This window comes from Phalangium opilio, unplaced genomic scaffold, assembly GCF_054372755.1.
Source record: "Phalangium opilio isolate 3A_F unplaced genomic scaffold, DU_Popi_V2 ptg000650l_1, whole genome shotgun sequence".
Classification (NCBI taxonomy): Eukaryota; Metazoa; Arthropoda; class Arachnida; order Opiliones; family Phalangiidae; genus Phalangium; species Phalangium opilio.
Window position 1 is genome coordinate 850,441 of NW_028324245.1, and position 21,855 is coordinate 872,295.

At 37.7% G+C, this 21,855-nt stretch overlaps 1 protein-coding gene across 11 annotated transcripts in view; it reads right to left on the bottom strand.

Annotated features, from left to right (window-relative positions):
- Positions 1 to 3,494: 3,494 nt before the first annotated feature.
- Tomosyn (syntaxin-binding protein tomosyn) overlaps positions 3,495 to 21,855 on the bottom strand; it is a 52,677-nt gene continuing 34,316 nt past the window's right edge. Inside the window, exons 3-27 of one of the 11 annotated variants that reach the window (XM_089862742.1) lie at positions 18,104 to 18,185; positions 17,906 to 18,006; positions 17,312 to 17,446; positions 17,078 to 17,141; positions 16,886 to 16,969; positions 16,697 to 16,820; positions 16,469 to 16,544; positions 15,792 to 15,946; positions 15,581 to 15,653; positions 15,354 to 15,504; positions 15,205 to 15,272; positions 15,086 to 15,126; positions 14,758 to 14,963; positions 13,896 to 14,033; positions 13,548 to 13,702; positions 13,385 to 13,473; positions 13,143 to 13,258; positions 9,827 to 9,923; positions 7,238 to 7,354; positions 6,837 to 7,079; positions 6,558 to 6,758; positions 6,202 to 6,406; positions 5,965 to 6,089; positions 5,724 to 5,848; positions 3,495 to 5,365 (exon numbers count right to left, since the gene is read on the bottom strand). In XM_089862742.1, the coding sequence (XP_089718868.1) occupies positions 5,228 to 5,365; positions 5,724 to 5,848; positions 5,965 to 6,089; positions 6,202 to 6,406; positions 6,558 to 6,758; positions 6,837 to 7,079; positions 7,238 to 7,354; positions 9,827 to 9,923; positions 13,143 to 13,258; positions 13,385 to 13,473; positions 13,548 to 13,702; positions 13,896 to 14,033; positions 14,758 to 14,963; positions 15,086 to 15,126; positions 15,205 to 15,272; positions 15,354 to 15,504; positions 15,581 to 15,653; positions 15,792 to 15,946; positions 16,469 to 16,544; positions 16,697 to 16,820; positions 16,886 to 16,969; positions 17,078 to 17,141; positions 17,312 to 17,446; positions 17,906 to 18,006; positions 18,104 to 18,185 (3,109 nt within the window). In that variant the 3' untranslated portion in view covers positions 3,495 to 5,227. Of the gene's footprint in view, positions 5,366 to 5,723; positions 5,849 to 5,964; positions 6,090 to 6,201; positions 6,407 to 6,557; positions 6,759 to 6,836; positions 7,080 to 7,237; positions 7,355 to 9,826; positions 9,924 to 10,424; positions 10,474 to 12,151; positions 12,843 to 13,142; positions 13,259 to 13,384; positions 13,474 to 13,547; positions 13,715 to 13,886; positions 14,034 to 14,757; positions 14,964 to 15,085; positions 15,127 to 15,204; positions 15,273 to 15,353; positions 15,505 to 15,580; positions 15,657 to 15,791; positions 15,947 to 16,468; positions 16,545 to 16,696; positions 16,821 to 16,885; positions 16,970 to 17,077; positions 17,142 to 17,311; positions 17,447 to 17,905; positions 18,007 to 18,103; positions 18,186 to 21,855 lie in introns of all 11 variants that reach the window. The other 10 variants (XM_089862741.1, XM_089862740.1, XM_089862734.1 and 7 more) reach the window with 10 other exon arrangements.

Below are 21,855 nucleotides of genomic sequence, written 5' to 3' on the forward strand. Positions count from 1 at the left end.
ATCGACATTCGTAATTATATATATATTATATAATTTTTAATATATATATATATTTCCTCTCCATTTTTTTTTCAGTGAAAGCCGTATGTTTTTTTTTTAATATAATATAATGTTTTCTTTTACCATAAAATTAAATATTATATTCTGAATTTTTTTCTTTGTTTGTTTGTTTGTTTGTTTGTTTATTTTTATATAATTTAATTTTTTCGTTCTATTTTTTCAAAAATCTAATATAACAGCTTTGTTTACGCGTAAATATCTCCAAGGTTATTTTCATTGTTTTTTTTTCATAATAATTATTTTGTTTATTTATTTTCTATCTAAAACTCGCTATAATGATTCGATGGTTATTGTTTGTTTGTTTGTTTGTTTATTATAAGGATCAGATGAAAATTAAGTCGCGATAAACAAATATTCTCCCCCTTTTTATACAAAAATGTGCCGATTTTACAACCCTATTCGTAAATATTTCGCTTAAACTTAAAAAGTATTACAAGTGTTATTTACAATAAACAACGTAAACTTTAACTACATTTACATATAAGCGTATTTTATTTTTTTTTTGGCAAAAAGAAACTTCCTCTCCGTTTCTTTAAAACTTTTAAGAATTGTTTTTGTTTATTATTTATTATTTATTTCATCGGCGTTGTTTACTAAAAAAAATATTTGAGAAAATGAGAATTTTTCTATCTAAATTTAAGGGGGTCATCATATCATCATTTTCAGTTGATTTTTCACGAAGATACAACATTGTTAATTTTTTATTCAACAGTTAATTATGAATACAGTGACATTTAAAACAGCTTCTTTGTTGTTATTGTTGTTGTCTATTTTTTCTACAGGAAGGGGGGGGGGCAGAGGTGTGGTCTCCTACGTATATTAACCGCTAGCAACACCTAACTACATTACGGAGAAGAGATTCCAAAATTAAAAATTTTAAATTGTATAAGAGACCCAATGACTAGAAATTTATTTCGCAATTAAATAACCCTAATTTAATTTAAAGTCTCTCACTTATATTATTATTATTATTATTATTATCGTGTGGCGCGGATAACGTTTAAATTTTGTCAAATCCCAGCTCCAAAATAAACAGTATATTATAAAATAAATTTGACCTCGCGTGATTTTTAAAATTAACTAAGCCTAATTAATAACTTGTTTCCTTAAGTCAAATCATTAAGCCTAACTTTTCCCAAACGATGACGTCAATATTGAACAAGGTTAAAGGTCAATTACCAAGCCTAATAATGACTTTCCTTAAGCCTAACTTTCCCCAAAGGATCGCGTTCATCTTGAACAAGGTTAAAGGTCAATTACTAAGCCTAATAATGACTTTCCTTAAGCCTAACTTTCTCCAAAGGATCGCGTTCATCTTGAACAAGGTTAAAGGTCAATTACTAAGCCTAATAATGACTTTCCTTAAGCCTAACTTTCCGCAAACGATCGCGTCCATCTTGAACGAGGTTAAAGGTCAATTCTTAAGCCTATTTTTATACCAAAAACATCAAATCGTTAAGCCTAACATTCAAAAACTGATCACGTCAACCTGGAACAAGGTTAAAGGTCAATTAAGGCTTAAAATAAACTAAGTACATTTTCCCTTAAGTAACCGAGTGAACTTTAAATTGAGCACGGTGCAATTGACGGCTAATTAAAATGAAATATCGAGACTTTGAACCTGAAATCCGTTATATATATGGCACTTGTAGAATGAAGCCTAAAAAATGAATTCGTTTACAATTATTTCTTTTGACCTACATCTAAAATGACGTAATGCAATGAATTAAATCTAAATAACCTAACCACATTTAAATTCTTTAATGAGATAATTGATTAATTTAAACCTCCTTCGTGTTAATTTTAAAATAGCCTTGGAAATATCATTTGCAAATTGTTTCGGATTAATATTTTGAAATTTCGTTAATGTTGTTTGTTTGTTTGTTTGTTATTTATGACTGTACAAGCGCACCTATATATTTTCTTTAAATATCTGTTTTAAATTTAATTCCGATTAAATATATATTAGTTTCGTCCGATTAATTTATTCAATTAAAATTAAGATCAAAGTAAAAGTATCGTTATTTGTTTTTTGTTTATAGTACTTTTAACAATATATATATATATGTATTTATATAACCCTCTATTTCATTTGTTTATTTATTTACAGTTCATGGACTAAAATAAAGTCCGTAAATGTTTATTTTATTTTATTTTTTTTCTTTTCAATCTTTTTTGGGCCCTATGTTTAGAATTCAAAAATTTAATTTTTATTTTAATTTTAATAATTTGTTTTTGTTTATGAATTTTTTTTATTTATTTTTAATGTAGTTTTCTGCCCATTAATTTTAATTTGATTTTTTTTTATTTCGGGGGGAAGGGGGGGAAGGTATTTTAATTACGGTTAATTAATGTTTTTAATTAATTAACCGGGCGAGAAAGGGAGTTCAATTCATGTGCAATTCAAATATTTCTTTTTGTTTCATATTTTGTTTTTTTTGGTTAATAAGAGAGATTAATTTTTCGAGATTTTTTTTTTCCGTGAAAGAGAAATAGGTGAAATGTGATGGTCTATTTTTGTTTGTTTGTTTGTCTAATTTTGTCTGTTAAAATTAATCTAATAGCTGTAAATAATAAATATCTACGAATGTTTCTGTATTTTTTCCCCCAAAACTATGATAATAAAATTTAAACATTTTTACACGCCCTATTAAAAAGGAAATAACCCGAATCACAATTAATATTCTACTAATTAATTCAAATCCCTGATTTATTATTATTTGAAAACGAATGTTTGCATGTTTTTTTTTGTATCCATTTGCTAGGAGACGGACATATAATTCCTTAAAGAGAGGGTGAAATGGAAAATCATGTGATTTTTTTTATCGATTCTTCTACTAATTATAAGACCAAAATATCTCCGAATGATTTTAAAATAGAAAAAAATTAGTTTGAGATTTCATAGATAATTTTGAATTAGCACCTCCGACCAATCACGTAACACCCCGCCTTCTTGTTAACAGAATTCACGTGACACGCTCTATATCTCGCGCAACGATTGTCACATCGCGCGCAAATTTTTAACAAACCTCGTGCCACCGTGAATTTTCATTACAAGAAGGCGGGGCGTTACGCGATTGGTCGGAGGTGCAAATTTAAAATTACCTACGAAATTTGAATTTTAAAATCATTCCGAGGGGTGTATTTCACTGTAGGCGGCGGCAGATTGGTCTTATAATTAGTAGAACGAGTGACACAAAAAGAATCACTTAATTCTCCATTTGACACTCTCCTTTTAAGAATGTCAAACTCATGAATATGTATATATTTTGTTAGTTTATTTTTAATACCTATTTATATTTTTAATGAGCCCATTTTCTTAATTAAACTCATCAGTGAATAATATTTTTTTTGGTCTAACTGTACAAGTATTATATATAATATACATGTATATTGGAAGCAATATGTACATATCCTTTTTTTTTTTTATAAAATTTTTGTGATTTTTTTTTTTTAATAACTCGTTTTAAATTCATTTATTGATTTTTTTAAAACTGATTGAATTTTTTTTCTCACTGGTCAGAGGGGGTCCACCAACACACAACGTAAACTTGATTGCAAACTTAACGATATTCTTAGTTTTGTTGTTTTTTTGCGATAATTAAAAAAAAATTTTGAAGAAATACACCGTATATATTAGCAATTAGCAGCGTATTCTTCAATTAGTTAAATTAAGATTTTGGTGCGTAATTTCAATTATCACGATTTATTAATAATTTTAAAATATAAAATTTAATTTTCCCTGCGTTAAATCACCATCTCGCTAAGCCTTATCCTTTTAATTTCCGTATCCCGATTCGTAATCGTAAAATTAACTCATTAATTACCGTTAATTAGCCTTATTCCTGATCAGCGCCACCTACCCATAGCGGCGACTTTGAGAACTACTGTAATTGGCAAGCCAACCAGATGTCGCTAAAATCTGGTGACGTCATTTTTGTTAAGACCCAGAGAGTGCCTGTCAGTGACATCACCAGATTTTAGCGACATCTGATTGGCTTGCCGCTTACAGTAGTTCTCAAAGTCGCCGCTATGGTTAGGTGGCGCTGATCAGGAATAAGGCTAATTAGACGATTGTTGATGCCTAATTCACGCAACAATACTCCCTAATTAATTAATTAATTAACGTAATTAAAACTAATTATAATTAGTGGAAGAGGCTTGAAAATATTCGTTTATTTTTTCTTTTATCGACATACGAGGGTTTTTGTTTTTGTTTTTATTTATTTATCCCTACGTTTATTTATTTATCTATATAATAATAGGATCACAGCTATGTTTGTTTACTTGTTTACCGATTAAGGGGGGAATTAGACCCATAGATGTATTCACCCACCTAGAGAACGATCTATATAATATATATGCATGTATATATCAATTAATTTTCGCTAAGTTTGCCTCTAAAACATTTACCAAATACAAACTACATCAACGTTGTTGTTTTATCGTGGATTTTTTGTGTTTTTTTTATTATTATTATTTTTAGCCGATCCCTTAATTATCCCTTAATTAAAACGTACGTTAATTAGCGCGAAATTTTAATAAAACCGAAGATATTATTTAAAATAATTAGAAAAAAAAGTTTAGAAGATGAGAAATTAATTAATTAATTAATTAATTATAAAATTCCCGTTAAAACGAAGTTAAGTTAATTCGTAAGCTTAACAAATACTGAAGTAATTAAAAAAAAAAAAGCAAACCCATCTGAATATTTCTTCTTGGCGCCAACCAATATGTTTTTTATTTAATATCGTTTTGAAAAATGTCGCCGCATTCAAAATGAAAATATAATTTCATCCGACCCCTTCTTGACCCCGGCCCTTCATTTATTTTCGCTAATTACCCTCTTTCTCTCTCTCTCCGTCTCTCTATCGGTTGTTGTTTAATAATTAATTAATTCTTTTCGTTTTTGCGAAGTAAAGTTTCGTAGTGGAAATTTATCTGAGAATATGAAAGCACCTTTTATTTTTCAAATCCTCATTTTATATCTTAAACAGTTTAATTAGAATTTTATTAATTAGCTTCTTAATTAAAACAACGTATATAGTTTGGTTTCCTCTAGTCGAAATTATATATATCTGTTTTCGTTTGTTTCTTGGTTGGTTTGTTTGTTTATTTGTTTGTTTGTTTATATTTATAGTAACAATAATAATAATAATAATAACGTTTAAAACTGATACCACTTTTTGTCTCTGTATTTGGCCATTAGTTGGTGACTGGCATTGGCGAAACTCTCGGCTTCCGTCATCATACGGGCCGTGCGTTCTTCTAACAAATTCAATTGTTCTCCTCTCTCGGTTAAACCCTGTACGCGTCAAGGTGTTGTTGTTGTTGTTTATTTACTTACTTACTTAACCAAAAACCCGTAAATAAAGATGGCCAGGGCTAAAGGGAAGGAATTAGCCTTATTCCTGATCAGCGCCACCTACCCATAGCGGCGACTTTGAGAACTACTGTAAGCGGCAAGCCAATCAGATGTCGCTAAAATCTGGTGACGTCACTGACTGGCACTCTCGGGTCTTACCAAAAATGACGTCACCAGATTTTAGCGACATCTGATTGGCTTGCCGCTTACAGTAGTTCTCAAAGTCGCCGCTATGGGTAGGTGGCGCTGATCAGGAATAAGGCTAATTAAGGCGTTGCGGGTTAACCAAGGGACGTACCTGACGAGCTTTCATCAGTTCGGAGGCTAAAGTGGAGGATTGACCTTTCAAGTACTCGACGCTGTTTGTATTTCCAGGAATGAACCGGGCCACACTCTTCGATGCCTTGCCACTCGCTTCACCAACTTTAAAAAGTAAACAAACAATTGCAAAATGAGAAGAGAGCGACACTCCTGACGACAACTATTCTCCGGACAAGTGACGCGCTAAGGGTACTGGTGGGTAAATTGACGATTCTTACATAGTTCTTCGCGATCTAAAGAACTGGGTCCTCCGCCGAAGAGACCTTTAAAGAATCCTTGTTTCGGAGCTTCGGGCATCTCTTTAGTTAAGAATATGGTTGACATCATTTCCTGAAGATTCTCACTGATGGTTTTTAATTGAAAGAAAAGAAAAGAAAGAGGCGGAAGAAGAAAGGGGAAGTTATAGTGGACAGATTCTTATTTCCGGAAGTCGATAATATAAATTAATTTCTAACCAGAAGTTCGCTGAAATGGTGAATTTTTGCAATTCCGAGGGGGAGCATAAGTACATGCCGTGTCCATTATTGCTAAAACAGAAAGTTCTCGCAATTCTAATGTCCATCAGAGGAAGAAAGTCAACTTCGATTAATAATTTGAGACTAGGTAAAGAGTAGACGACGATATTTCCGTTTCCGATGTAGCAAGCTAGGCATACGCTGTCTGTCAAGGTGTCAAGGCGAAAAAGGGAAGGGGCGAGAGAGAGAGAGAGAGTGATAAAAAGAGAAAAGATTGTGGTCTCTTAAAATTTGGTAGTCTAGTTAGGTTAAGAAGCGAAACCGGGTTTAGGATGGTTAAAAGCTAGCGATATAACCTGTACCCTTGATGGAAACGACTTCGGAAGCCACGACAAACGACGTCTCCGTTAGCGGCATCTTGTACATACTGGTCTGGGAAGGAAGCGAGACGACGCGGACCTGCTTCTCCGACGTCATCACCACGTACTGCGTGTCCCTGATATCGGAAGACGAGGTGGGAGAAACGCGCGTCTTTTGAGGGTTCCCCGAAGGAGTTTCTATACCAGAGACAAAGACAGCCGCGTCACGTATCTGGACCACGAAACGAACGAGATGATCGTGGCCATGACGCTTACTTATCCTCTTTTCAGGCGTGTTACAGTCTCTCCATGGCTCAAACAAACAGGGTACAAGCGCTCCGTTGCAGTCCAAGAAGGATATGGACTGTATAGAACCTTTTAGCCTGAAAATTGATCCACTGGGAGAGACGATAACTGGCTGCGTTTGCCTCGATTCAATACCACCCGGTATTGTTAGTATGATGACCAGAACCGAACCTAGACTAGTACCGACCCAAAGACTTGGACTCGCTGATGGGTCTGTCAACAATCAACAACCATACCACCACCAATTTTAGCGCGTTACTTAAATAAAAAAATACGAACAGGGTTCGTACAACTTGTGGAAAACCGATTTCCCGGTGGTTCTCCAGGTTTGTACGAACCCTAGACAGATAAAAAGAAGGGCTTATATTAACCTCCTTTTCTGGTATAAGAATCGCAGAAGGTGAGGCACTGAATGGCCTCGGAGCTTATATTTTCGAGGCTCGACATACTTGAACTTCGCGACCGTGAGAAGGAACTGTCTATCTTGTCTATTCAGGATCAAAATCAAGGCGATACGTCAATTAATACACCAATTAAAAATCTCAGACCGAATTAGGGTCTTAAGAAATAATAATAATAAAAATAAAAATATATTTTTTTTTAAATTCTAAAAAGGGTCGTAGTACATACTGTGGTTTTTCAGGGCTAATTTAAATGCAAGTCCGCGTTGGGTTTATTAAAAGGGACTGTGTATTTAAGGGTCGTGGTATTTCAGCTACCCATCATGCATTGAGGCTGAAAATTCTTACATTCTTATTTAAATTTTTTTTTACAATACGCGAAGTTCAAAAACGTAAGTATCCTGTGCTTTCAAAGTTAGTGGTGAGGTTAAAATTTATCGCGTGCAATTTCATGCGACGAAACTTATTTTCTTTTCATAAATATTTATTTCTTATATCTATGGGTGATTATTATTAATTTCTCTTAAAGACAGGGGCATACGTCACGTGATCAGGGCAAAATTAAAATTTCCACAGAGTGGGGCCTCCAATAATAATATGCGGGAAAAATTGATATAAATATATTTGAGTTGACATTTAAAATATTTCTCTAGCTGGAAATAATTTTGGGAAAATTGGGGTAAGAACAGCGTAGAGCCGAAAATGAGGCTGTGCTTTTTGAAATACGCTAATACGCGTTTTCAAAAAAAAAATGTGCTTTTTAATAGAAATATATAAAAAAGAATTAGAGAAAAAGATAGCGAACGAGCTAGAGAGACTGGGTATTTGTGCTTTTGTTTAGGAATTAAGCAAATCAAAAATGATAGATGGATTAAGTAATTAATTACAGGGACAGAAGCGTGATGCGACTGGCTACAGGGAGGTGGCTCACCCCGAACCAAAATATATATTTATCCAAAAAAAATTATTTAATTGAAGGAATTTAAATAATTAACGATGATTTAATATGCCTAAAATTTCAGCCTCTCTTTTGACGTGTCGAGAGACTTGGTTCGCCCAATTTTAGCCCTTTTTCAGATTGAAATTTTGTAGCGAACCAAATACCTCATTATCCACAAATTTTAACCAGATTTGTAAAATTCGTAAATACGTTATTTGAGCTACCAGGGATAGTTTTAATTTTAGAAGTAGGAATGGAGAACAGAGTAATGTGGGCGCGCGTCAAAGTCCCGGACCCCCTTCCCCGGGACGGGGGGGGGGGGCAAGTCATAGCGACGAAGGTTAAAAGGAATTACGTATTGTTCGCCTTCCCCGTCAGAAACGTCATCAAAACGTAGTTGAAGTGAGCAGCCAATAAGATAATTTAAACTTTAAGTTACGTGTTGGAGAGGGGCTCTATACCGTATTTACTCCAGTCGGACTGGAGCAAATACAAACCGTTCTCCACTCCTACGTCTAAAATTAAATCTATCCCTGGAGCTACAAAATAACGTCTATTATTTTCAAATTTTGAAGTTCTCTTTTAAATTTAAAAGGGGAGTACATATCGTCGATATGTTTGACAATTTCAAAATGATATTTTAACAATTCCCTCTCATCTAGACGTTGCGCGTGCGCGTGCGCGCGCGTGTGTGTAAAAACGATAACAACAAATTAAAAATACTGTAATTGTACCTGTTGAGGGTATACGCAGTTGTTCCTTCGACTCTAAGATTTTAATAAATTAATAAAAAAAAATCGTTAATTAATTCTTAAACGAGTAATTAACGGTTAATTGGTGCTAGCACAAAACATTTAGCACACGCACACACACTCGGTGGGTGCTCGATCACACGCCTCAATTGTGTCTAAAGAACATTAAAGGATAATCAAAAAATCGTGTTTTTCCGCACATGCTAATAATTATAAATAACCGGCTGATAATGAGAGAGAGAGCGGGGTTTTATTTTTATTTTTACGTTGTACCACGTTATTAATAAGTTACCCGAAGTTGGGTCCTCTAAGCATTCGCGTGAATTTTGAAGGACCCAAGCTCGGCGGCTAACCATAGATAGGCAAATGGTACAACGTAACATATCTACAACATCATGTCTTCTAAAACTGAACGGAGATTATCAAAATCAGCACACACCAATCCAAACTTACTTTCTGTTTGAAAAGTAAAGATACAGGGTGCTACCAAAAGGAAAGAGGACCCAAAGTATTGTGGGTGGGATGGTTCCATGGTATGGAAATTCCCATCCCACTGTTACAACCCTTCCTTTAAGGAACACCCTGTATAAGCCCGTCGCCCACACTAAACTCGTTGTACGACGGACTTTATGGGGGTGAAAAAAATCAGGGCTGACAAATTAAGTGCTTGGTATCATTTATGAATGTAAAAAAAAAACTCATGAATATTTTTCATTAAAAGGGGGGGGGGGTCGGTGTAGTGAGAGAGAGAGAGAGACAAAAAAGGTGTGTATAATAACAGTGTTTCGTAAACTTAAGGTGAGCCACCTGATCCTGAGCTGTCATCCGCTGACGTCATGCTCTGCATTTTTTGCAGTTTGCGAGTACCTTGGGACTTTGTCCTTCTCATTTCGGGCGTCAGAGATTTCCTTTGCTGAAGGACCTGGTGTTTACCCGTTGTCGGACTTAGGCATATCCCGTTAATCTGCGGATTTGACGGTTTTCATAGAGGGACACACACAGTCGGCAAACCAGTCAAAAATAAGAATTAAACCCCGCCCACCCCCACCCCCCGAATAAGTAACAACGAGCCATGTGACGAATTCAAATTTGGTGGTAACCCTTTTTTTTTCCAAATTTCATCGTCAATACTCGATGGTCAAGTAAGTTTATAATATTCCGTAAGTTTGACGTGCTGTATCCCGAGATCAGTTAGGCGTCCAATTACAAGACATACGTGTATTATAAACTTACGATAATCCCCTAAAATTAAACACGCAAGCTGATCAAAGAATTCTTATTTTTGTCAAAAAAATCCCGACCTTATTTTCGCCGATATATAACCTTGACTTGACCTTTTGAACCCCGAAAGCGATTTGGTCACGAAAAAAACTATTATAAAGTGTTTTAAAGACACCGTACATAGACGCGTGGAATTTGGGGGGGATCAGCTAATCAGTTTTAGATGACAAGGCGAAATAATTACCAAACAAGACAGCTAGGCAGCTTTGATCAGCCTGGCAGTCGATGATCAGCTGTTATTGCGTTTTTATATAAAACAAGAGCCGAGTCCAAATGGCAGCACATGGGCCCACGCATTATATAAAAAACCAACGAATAAACAAAGGAAAAAAGAATCCAAAGAAAACAATAAAGGGGGAAGACTTAAATGTTACGATTAGTGACAAATATTTGTTCATGGTCGCTTTTTAAAATTAATTTAAACACGTAATTAAATTTTGTTAAAATTAAAATTCGTAAATAACAGCGCAAATTGATAAGCGTTAATTGGCCTTATTCCTGATCAACGCCACCGAGGCGTAGCGGCGACTTTTGGAACTATAATAATACGGTAGCCAATTACAGGTGGCGCTGGAGCCGATGGACTCTGATGGAGATCTGTTATTTTCTATGTTTTGTTGATCTTTCTGAATCATGTGAATAGCCAAGGCTTAACGAGCGATATGGTTTCAAAAGTATTAAAAGTTGATTTTACCTTTCTTATTCTGTCTAATATTATGAAATAGGACTTTCGGAGTAAGTTTTCATTCGATTTTGGTCTATTTGGAGATTATTAGGTTAATAATAATTAGTTAAAGGCCGGGAAACGGCGAAAAGGGTTCTTGTCAAACTGAAAACCGTGCATCGAACTAACAATGGGCGACCGTGCTTCAAACTTTTTAGGGGTTCTTGTCAAACTGAAAGCCGTGCAAAGCAGTTCTTGTCAAACTGAAGATAAACAATGGACAGTCTCTTAAATTTTGTTTCCCCGACTTTTTGCATCCCCCATTTAAGAGACTGTCCATTGTTTATCTTCAGTTTGACAAGAACCGCTTTGCACGGCTTTCAGTTTGACAAGAACCCCTAAAAAGTTTGAAGCACGGTCGCCCATTGTTAGTTCGATGCACGGTTTTCAGTTTGACAAGAACCCTTTTCGCCGTTTCCCGGCCTTTAAAACATGTTTTTTGAAGTTGAAGCGGTAATAATCAAAACATAGAAAATAACGGATCTCCATCAGAGTACATCGACTCCACCGCCACCACCTCTGATTGGCTACCGTATTATTATAGTTCCAAAAGTCGCCGCTACGCCTCGGTGGCGTTGATCAGGAATAAGGCCAATTAAGTGTCGAGTTTGATGTCAATTAACGTTAAAAAGCGTAAATTAATTTGAGTAAAAAATTACAAAATGTGTAAGTTACACTTGAGACTGACATTGTTTCGTAAATTGATAAGTGTAAGACAAAAACCCTAGATTTTATTAAACGTTACTAAAAAAAAAAGTGTTTGTTTTTTCGGAATGTGCTGTTATTTGAACGACAACAGCTTTTCGCGCCCAAAAACAATCACCCCCCCCCCAGTAGACCTTACTGTAGACCTAACGACAACGGTAGTAGGAAACGACATTAGCGCAAAGTTATTATTAATTAAAAGCGCCGCTTGAAGGGAATTAAGAGTAAGCCACAAGAGTTGGTAATAACTTAAAACGAAAAGCTTTAAGCATTGTTACAAAAAGAAAAATTCAACATAAACACCTGTAAAAATTGGCAAATAGAACATACATTGCTCCGGAGAAATAATATGAAATGACGCGAAGGTGGTGGTGAAAGGTGGTAGGGGATGTGGAGGGAGGGGGTCAGGGGTCAGGTATTTTCGTACTTAACCAAATATTACAGTTTATCGGACTTTGACGTCCGCATTCAGCGGCACTTACTAAAAATCTTTCCAACTGGCGAAATTAAGGAATTGCCGCCACCATTATCGTCTCTTAAGTCGATCAACCTTGACTTGCACTTTATGGAGAATTTCCTGGAATTTCTGCGCATTCCGCGTAACTTGACCCCACCATCCACTTGGCTGTCGTTATCGCTCTTGGCGCCTGTCACTAGAGAGTCCGACGACTTCTGTCTATCGTATTCCTTTTTAGAAACGACACTGTTACGTTTCGCCGATGACATGGCGGCTCCTTCCGCTTTAGGCCAATAACAAACGTCAATGGCTTCCTCGGCCACTTCCGGGTTGACCACTTCTTCTTGGACGACAACAACATCCTGACCACCATTTTCCACTAAACCCAATTCGGGTGGTTGAGTTAAACCTAATTCCTCAGCCGCTGGTAATGGTTGTGGTGGTATCGAAGTCTCTTCAATTTTATTCGAATCTTCATTGGAACTTTTGTGTTTCTCGCGTTCCTTGGACTTGTACGTCCGACGTTTAGTTCGGGGTGGTGGTAAAGGGGCGGCTGTGATTGGTTCGGGTAATGGTGGTGGTGCTGCTGTTGGTTCAATCGGTGGTACACTTTCAGTAGGGATGGGTACGTAAAAAGTGCTGCCAGTTTTGGGGTCAATTTCGCATTCGGACATGGTAACTCGGGGTTGTGGTAGAATGGCTTCGACACCGTCAACCTGATGCGAGTGTGTAGTGGTTGTGGGTTTCGGTGATGGGGATTCAACCAAACAAAATGCATGCGTTAAATTAAATAAATTATAATGAAACAACCCAAAATTAAATTAAATTAAATTAAATTAAATTAACAGATCGGGGAGGGGGGGGAACAAAAATAAATTAATTCTGGCTGCTTAAGGAACTTTTGTGGCTCCTCAGAGATAACCTTCATAAGTCAAAAGGAGTTCCATCACGAAATAGGCCTATTTTTATGTCCCCAAAAGAACTAATCGAAAGTAGGCAAGATTATATATCCAAACCTGGTCCGTAGTCGGTGAACGACATCTATCTTGCTCGTTGTTATTATTATTCTCGTTATTACCCATGGCATTCTTTTTGGGAGAACGCGGTATCCTTTGGTACGGATCCGAAGACCCTGCATTTAAAACGCGCGAAAAACGAAAAATTTGGCGCCAAACATTAAAAAAAGGGGGGGGCGGGAAAAAAAAAAAAAAAAAAACTAGAGGTATTATACCACCGCGCATGTGCCGAAACAACTTACCGTAAAGATCCGGAGTTCCCATATTGAGTAGACATACTTTTTGGACTATATCAACAACGGCCAAACCACATTCGTTGCCGTAAGCCATTCTAAAATTAATGATTCGTAACCCTGAGATAAACGCCTACGCGTACGCGTACGGGGGGTTGAATTGTTGACTTACAAGCCGTAAGAAGAGTTGAGTTTAAGGGCCGTGATATGACCCGGAGGTTCTCCGTTTAACCAAGGTGTTAAACAAACTAACTCGGCTTGGAAACCCGCCGATTTTTTGATAGGGCCTGATTTAACTTTCAGAGGCACGTAATAGTCACCAATCGGCTGTGAATAAGACTAGAGGCGTGTTAGGAAAAAGAACGCTCAACGTCATAAGATTATTTATGGAAGAAACCCCCTCCCCCCTAAGTTGCGCCCATCCCCCCAGCGTTAAAGGTTAGTTAAACTTAAACGTCAAATCGTATTTTAAAAAAGAATTAAAAGCGGTGAAAAAAAGCGGGGTCTTAACTGTTTGAACCTTTCGGGTTTCTTCGGTGGCGCTAGAAAAGGACCCTTGTTGAGAAGCTTGTCCTAAATTCGGTCTGGGAGGATATTCGCATTCCGGCGAGCAATCGGGTTCGTCGTCAATCTCGTAAACAATAGGAATGTCCAATTTCTAATCAACAATCGCGACAACAAACAAACAAATTCCTTAATATTATTCTCATTTGTTGACATTGATATTGGGTGTCCTTAGTTTGGGCATAAGGAGATTATCTCTCTAAGGGCCCAAGATTCTATGCTACGGTTGAAATGTATGTATGCATCCGATTTGGTCAGCCATCCGTCTCATCTCAAGTAGTATAATAATTGTATAGTCTAAACAGAAACCGAGCGCATGCATTCGCTGCAGAGTAACCCGGCATTGAACATTTTTCCCTCCCCTTCATAGATTTCTCACGACAGTTCGCTCTTCGTGATTTTTACTAAGCGCGAATTTACCTCTTGTGTCTGAGAGAACTGGGGGGTTCTGGAAATTCTCTTACTTATTTTTTCCCCTCAGTCCTTCCTCTCTCGCGTCTCGCCACTCGCCTCCCCGCCTGTTTTAGTTTGATTCCCAACCGCTTGGGAGCGTTATCTCAGAGCTCGCGTCTAGACCACGACCCGCTTAGGATATCGATATCGGTCGTGGCTGATTTTGAAAATTATTTTTCTCTCCCGCGAATTTCACGAAAAATTCGGAAGGAGCCCCTATACAAAATCTACGTCACATCTAGCAGAACTAGATGTTTTTGCTAATAGATGCGCTTGGGCCCTTAGAGAGAGAGATAATTTCCTTATGGTTTGGGGCATACTTTGTTCGAAACAATAACTAGTCTAAAATAGAAACATTGACTTACAGGCACTTCAGCTGTCGCTTCTTGTCTGCAAAATCGAAACAAGACTACGTGAGAACTGGCCCCAGCTATGCACAGAACTCTACTCTCGGGACAGAAAGCCACTTTTTCTAGAGCGAAAGGGTCTTCTTCTTGACCGTCGAAACTTTTGGCCTTTGGCTTCTCGAATACTTTGGCTGTTTTCAGTTTGTACAAAACTTGTAACGAAACTTGACAAAAAAGAAAGACAAAGAAACAAGCGAGACAAGAAAACCGAATAACGCGCGGTTAGTCAAATCTATAGGTCCAGATATAAAATCGCGAAAGATGGATGGAAATTAAGTTTATCTACCAGCTGAGGCGTCCCAAAACTTTAAGGTACCATCAGCGTGTCTAGAAAATTAGCCAAAAATTGAAGGAGTCAAATTTAAAATTCAAATTCCGTCATCAAGATATCAGATGATTAATTACCCCGTAATTATGATTTCCGGATAACTAACAGTTCCCGTTCCCCATTCGCCGCCATTAATAGGCCACTCCTAAAGGTCAAGTCGCGTATTTTAGACTCTCTAAGAGTTCAAAAACGGTAGTCTAGTCTAGTTAAGGAAGGAAGGACAAACCTTTTCGGAGAAGCCAGCTCGTTTAGAGGTTTTACAGCCTACGGAATAAAAAGCTGGAATAAGGTCTGTCGGGCAATCCGCTAAATATGTACAGAATGTCACTGGAGATTCGTGTAAGTCCATGGGGTAGGGGTTTTGGAAACAGGGATACCTAGACGGACCCACCCCAACAACAATCATCACGATCACCTCGTCAAAAATAATCTTAATTCTAACCGGGGACTCACCCTGCGCTTGTAAGATCCACAACCACCAAATCGTTATAAAGTAAAACAACTATGGCGTACGGATCTTGGAATTCTACTTTAAAAATCGGAAGGGATGGAAATACCGGAAATAGAAAAAACAAAGGGGATACTTCCTCAATTAATCGTGTTGGAGAGAATTAAATTGAATTTAATTTGTTTTTTTAATTTTTGATTCGGGGCGTTTACCGACCACTTTGGTAGGGGCTTTCGCACAACGTGATGAAATCGATAATGTTGTGCTCCATTTCCAAAACCGTCGTGGTTTTGCCGTTAATGACCGTCAAACTAGGCGTCTTGCCACCCTTGTCAACCGGCAGACCCCCGGAGAAGATGACGAACGAGTCTCTGCCCGCGCCAAAACGAACACCAATCAAAAACCTTTACAATCTTCCCGCCAATTCTTATACGCGCCTTAATTTCTATCTTACATATATATAAAAAAACCGATTGATCATCCCGCGCCTTAAAGAGTAAATAAAAAAATGCGCCTACCGAATTAACCACGCGTAAAATATGAGCGTGAAAAAATAATTTCGCGCCTTTCAGGAGGAGGAGGACACGGAAGATTTGACGCGAGTTTAAAGAGAGGATGAAATACTACTCTTACAAAATTACAAAATAATTTAAAATTTTAACTTTGCGTTTCACAAAAACCTTCTATGATGACTGGGTCAAACTTACCTCTACTTATAGAACCCCCAAAAAATAAACGTAAGAAAAACAAATAGCCAATATTTTTCCATTAAAAAATCAATAAGTTTCTTTGAATAAAAGATTCCCCTCATTACCAAAAAAAGCGAGAAAATTGAATAGAAAAATTGAATTTAAGGGTAAGGAGAGATAGAAAAGGTTTTTCTTTAAACTTACGCGGCTCTTACAGTTTTCCATTCAACTTTGTAAATACATTTGCACGGCTCAGGCTTGCCATCTTTACCGGGTTTTGCTAGAGAAAGAATTGGAAGAAAGGTTTACGCGAAAAAAAAAAGGATTAAATGAAGGCTTCCAATTTAATCCATTTTCATCTCATAGAGACGAGAGAGAGAGAGAAATAATTAAGGTTAAAGAGAGACATTGTGGGCGTATTGTATGTCTTACCATGGGGATACATGGTTGAAAAGGGTTTTTGTGGCGCCCTGATGTTCCAAGTAGTAAGACTACCATCGGTATGACTGCACATAAATTGTTTACCTTCATTGTGCCAGGAGACAGATTTAAGGGGCTAAAATATTTACATTTAATAAACAAACAAATACAATTGTTTCGTTCGTTATAGGATTAAAATACCTCTGAACTCATGCATCTTAGATCGGCTGCTCTGTTTCTTAAATCCCATAAAACTATTTGGCCACATTCAAAACCAATGAGCAGCTGAAGATAGTTTTTGATAAAGAAAAAGATTTCAAAGGGAGAGAGAAAGTATTAAATTCCCTAGTTTTTGTTTGATCTTGCCGCCGGTTTTTTAGAGTAGAGACTAACCTTATTGGGATCTATCGGATTATCACTTAAATGAATAACTGATCCTGGATGAGTTTTTCTAGAACTGAGACAAAAAGTAAATCAACCAATAGAAAGTGCGGCCTAGAAGGGGAGGGTCATTGGAATTCATCCCCCCTTGTTTCTTAACTTTAACCGCGAACACTTCAGGGTTACCAGTCAGTTACGCGCTATTAGAGCATCAGTAGAAGAAAAACAAGATGGCGATAGACTTACAGTTCTATGGCCTTGTTCCAGTTGATGACGTAACCAGAAAGAAGAAAAGATTCTACATTGACTACGTGGACATTTCCTCTTTCCGTCCCGATGTACAGCCACTTGCTTTGGAAGGGCAAAGCGCAGTAAGTGATTCTATACGAACGAGATGTCCATCCAATCCCGAATAAATTCACCAACCAATCAAAAGACGACAAGATCGAAGAGACGAGCGCGCCAACCGAACCGAACCGAAGTAGATGAAAAAGAGAAAACACTTACGTAGTAAACATCATTAAAGCTAGGGAGATGTTTTTCCCTCAAAAGAAATAGCCCGGACGACGGCTTTATAACTTTGACCCTTGACCCTTTCTCATCCGTCATTCGAGATCATTCACGCGCTAAGCCCAACCCCTCCCCCAACCCCCTCTCATCCGCAAATAATAATAATAATAATAATAACAGACCAATAACGACTAGCTGGAAGAGATAATATCTCGTCTCGAGAGGGTCGACACTTCACCCCGTGATTAATCAATTTCATTTTTTAATTAAATTAATTTAATTCTAATCTAAGACCAATTATAAGAGAGAGAAAAAAAACACGAAGATCACCTTTCTTTCTGGAATTTTAGAGTATGTACAATTTCCGGTTTCTTCTGTCTTAAATTCCACAAGTGTAGACTATCGTCGGAACAAACCGTAATAAGAGCTCCCTGAAAGATAACAATTGGGGGGAGGGGGGAGGAAGTGTTAATTAACATCTTTCCCACGCAAATCCCCCCCCCAAAGCATCATCCATCGATAACGTACCTCATTAATTAAGAATATAATTTGAATAATGGCGCATTCCAAAATATGTTGAACAAAACAATCTACACCAGGACGCCCAAAACTGAGACAAATTTAAGAGTTAAGGAAAAACATATTTCGTTTCATGTTGTTAACCCGAACAAAACAATAATGTACGGGGTATTAAGGCAACAACAATTGTCATTTTATCAAAAGAATGACGCCGCGCTCTATTTATAACCTTTAAACCATTTGCAATTAACAACCGTTATCTAGACAGAGAGCGGAAATGAAACTTGGTTCACTTCTAATACCGAAATCTAGCTACGGAGGAATCCTGGAAAAGTTAAGTATGAAAAAAAAAAAAAAATGTGAAAAATTGTTTATAATTAGAAGCTTATGGTAATGAAGTCGCTAGCTGTCCGTCGAAATAATATGGAAACACGCGATAGAGAGTAACCCCCACCCCGCTAATCCCACGCAGAGAGTGACGTCAGAAGGTAAGAGGACCTTTTCCTTAGCAGGAAGCGACACCAGCTGGTGGTGACGTAGTTTGAGTAATGAGAAACAGTCCCGACATAGCGACCAAACACCGCGACCGCTCCGCGAGAAGGAAGAGATGAACAGCGCCAATAAGTACGCGGAAGTCAATTAAGGGAAGTAAAGATAAGCGCGTTTATTTTTTTTTGTACAGAAACCAGCAAGGCCGGCCTCCATAAGGGACACGAGTACCTCGAGGAATTCACTTCTGATTGAACAATTACGTCAACTATAAGCGCGGATACTTCAGGACGTAACGGCGACGCGTATGGAGGAAGTAGGGTGGTGGTAGCGGGGCGGAAGAAAGTTCTCTGGCGCGTGGAAGCGTGCATGCTCGGATATAATCTCGATTCTAGATCACGCGTTTTGCCGCGGCCCGCGACTCGAGACATCAGAGAACCGTGGCATGGCATGGTTCAACTACGACGCGTGTACGGTACAGTTAGATGGGGAACCACTATACAGGGATTGAACCAGCGTCGGCGGCAGGCTGGTGTGTGTGTCTGTATAAAATCGGTATATAAGGTATATTGTATTCATTCTCTGGACGCGGGAATTTCCGCCCGAAGCGGACGGCCGGGGTTTTCTAGAGCGCCGTGTTAGAAACACTATAGGTGTGACGTACTTCCATCTATCTATTGTAAAGGTCCCAGGGTTTAAATTATCCGCTATTCACGTCACCGTCGTTGTCGAGATGGCGAGACTTTTAAGGTGGAAAATTCTGTACATGAAGGAATTCCGACTATTTCTAGAGCTCTGACTTTGTAATCAAATTAAGTAAGCTTTACTGACCAGTCCAAAGATAGATAAAAGAGGCGTGCCAACCCAAATTCGCTTTAAGCTACTCAATGGTCAATTTACAAAACACAAATAACATACGGAGAAATTAAGAAAGATATTACATTAAAGTACAGAATTTGCCAAACCAGAAAAAATTCCAATTGATAATTTTGGTTATAGATTTACTGATCTCGAATTGAAAATTTTCCAAGAATTCTTTTGAAATTCCTATTAATTTTTTCTTTGAACTTCTCCCCATATTTCTACGAACCCTGAACCCAGTGGGATTTGAAAGTAACCATAGATATAAAAAAACATTGGGCAGAAAGTGAACACACACACAAAAAAAAATCAAAACAATATAGTTTTTCTTTAGGCATGGAAAAAAAGCTTTAAGGTATTTACTACTCCACCATAATTTTTGACCAAACTCTCTCTCGCTCTCTTTCAAAACTTTAACGTCGAAATCTGGCCTACGGTCCTAAAGAGATTCGAGTGGGCCATATATACTCGGGGAAAAAGGTACGCTGGAAAGTCCCTAAGGGTTCTTTCTTTTTTTTTGGAGTAGTCTAAAAAAACCTGTCAAAAAAGTTAGGCGAGTAAAAATAGGAAAATACGAAAAATCAAAAAAACTTCCACTGCTCCACTCCATCTAGAAAGGATTCTACATTTTTTTGGGTCCCCCACCTTACTAGGTTCCGCGGGATTCTCTTTAAGCCCTTGGCTTCTCAGTCAAGAAAAGCTAGCATCTCCCGCCCAAAAAGAGATAAAAGGAAAGAAAATTTGGATAAAATATCGAAGACCCAAAATGAAAGTGACTTTTAAAGGAAATAAAAAATGATAAAAAGGTAGAATGTAGTTTTTAGGTAATTGGTACGTTATACGGTACTTATCCTAATATCATACGCGGGATTCACGCAACTTTTGGAAAACCCGATTTCCCTGACATTTCCAAGTTTTCCCCCCATAAATTTCCTTCATATTTCCAATCATGTTCTCCGCAGGTTTGTAACACTAACGAAATAAGCTTCACATTCAACACTATCACTTTTCCAAACCTTCTCAAGAATATCACGCGGCTATGGCTTTAATCTTATTGGTGCGTAGTAGATAAAGGTCAAAGGTGAAGAAAGGAAGGTCTAAAATGCATGCATTGAAGAGGAGGAGGATGATTTAGCTTGAATCCTCTTTTTTTCTTTCCCAATACCGGAGTTTATTACCCAAATCCGGTTGGGGATGGGTGGGAGGAGAGTCCCTGACCAACAATTTTACGAGACATTTTTGACAAGAGAAGATAAAAAAGAAAAAGAAAGAAAATGGCCATCCTGATGAGGAGGTGCATGCAGGCACGGAGTTATTTTCCCATTAAAAGGCCGAGCTTCTTTCTTTAGGAGGCGCGAGAATGGCGACACCTTGAAAGCCTAATTTATATCTCCTAAGACGGCCAAAGCTCTTTTAGCATTATCGAAAGAGGGCTAGTAGTAAAAAGTACAATATGGGCGCGATGCACTAAATCAGTTCCACTCGGTAAATTTACTTCCTTTTAACGGAGAGAAAAACTCTCTACCCATCCCATCCCATCCCGGTCTTGTGTTTACGTAATTATAGTCAGGGGCTGAAGCGTTTTAAACCTAAGCCTAATTTAGGCCTGAAAACTGCGCGATGGAAAAAAAGGTCCGCCGCGTACCGAAATAAATCTCTGAAGTATCTTCACTCCCATAATAGGAAACTTGTACTCCTTGGAGGAAGATCTAAGTAATTAAGATTAACGTAATACTTTCGTGTAACTGAACGTACCGCGCATGCGCAAACGGTAAACGCATTTTTACGCGCCAATGTGAGAAAGTTTTCTTCACTGCCACGCAAATGCACTTCCCGGAAGAGATATTTCATATTCCTTTAATCTTTAGAATTTAAATTTGAGAGAGATATAACGCGCGTGTCGGAAGAGGATATGGAATAAGAATTAGAATTCTAAAGCTCGAGAGAGAGAGAGAGAGAGAGAGAGAGAGAGAGAGAGAGAGAGAGAGAGAGAGAAAACGGGGTGATGGAGAGATTGGCTATAAATAGACAGGGAGGCAAGCCGTGATAATTCGATACCCTCCTCTCCAAGTTTTACACCTTAGTGACTTAGTCGATCACTTCAGTGATGGAATATGGAAAATTCCCTTAATTCGCTAGCTGCACTTCCGAAACGAAGCCCTCCACCACCAAGTTTAGTTCCGAGTTACGAAGAGAATAAGGTGAGTTTCAATTAGATCAAAGGCGGGAAATTAAGACCGACTCGATCTCCGTAACACCTACAAAAAATCTCAGAGGTATTCCTCCTAGATATATAGATAGTCAATCTTAGTTCGGGTTAGCCGCGGCCGCGCAGCACTCTATCAAAGGCCTAAAACTTTCCAGTTCTAAGTAGACTTACTAAGAGAGGATTTTCAGGAGAATTTCGTGGG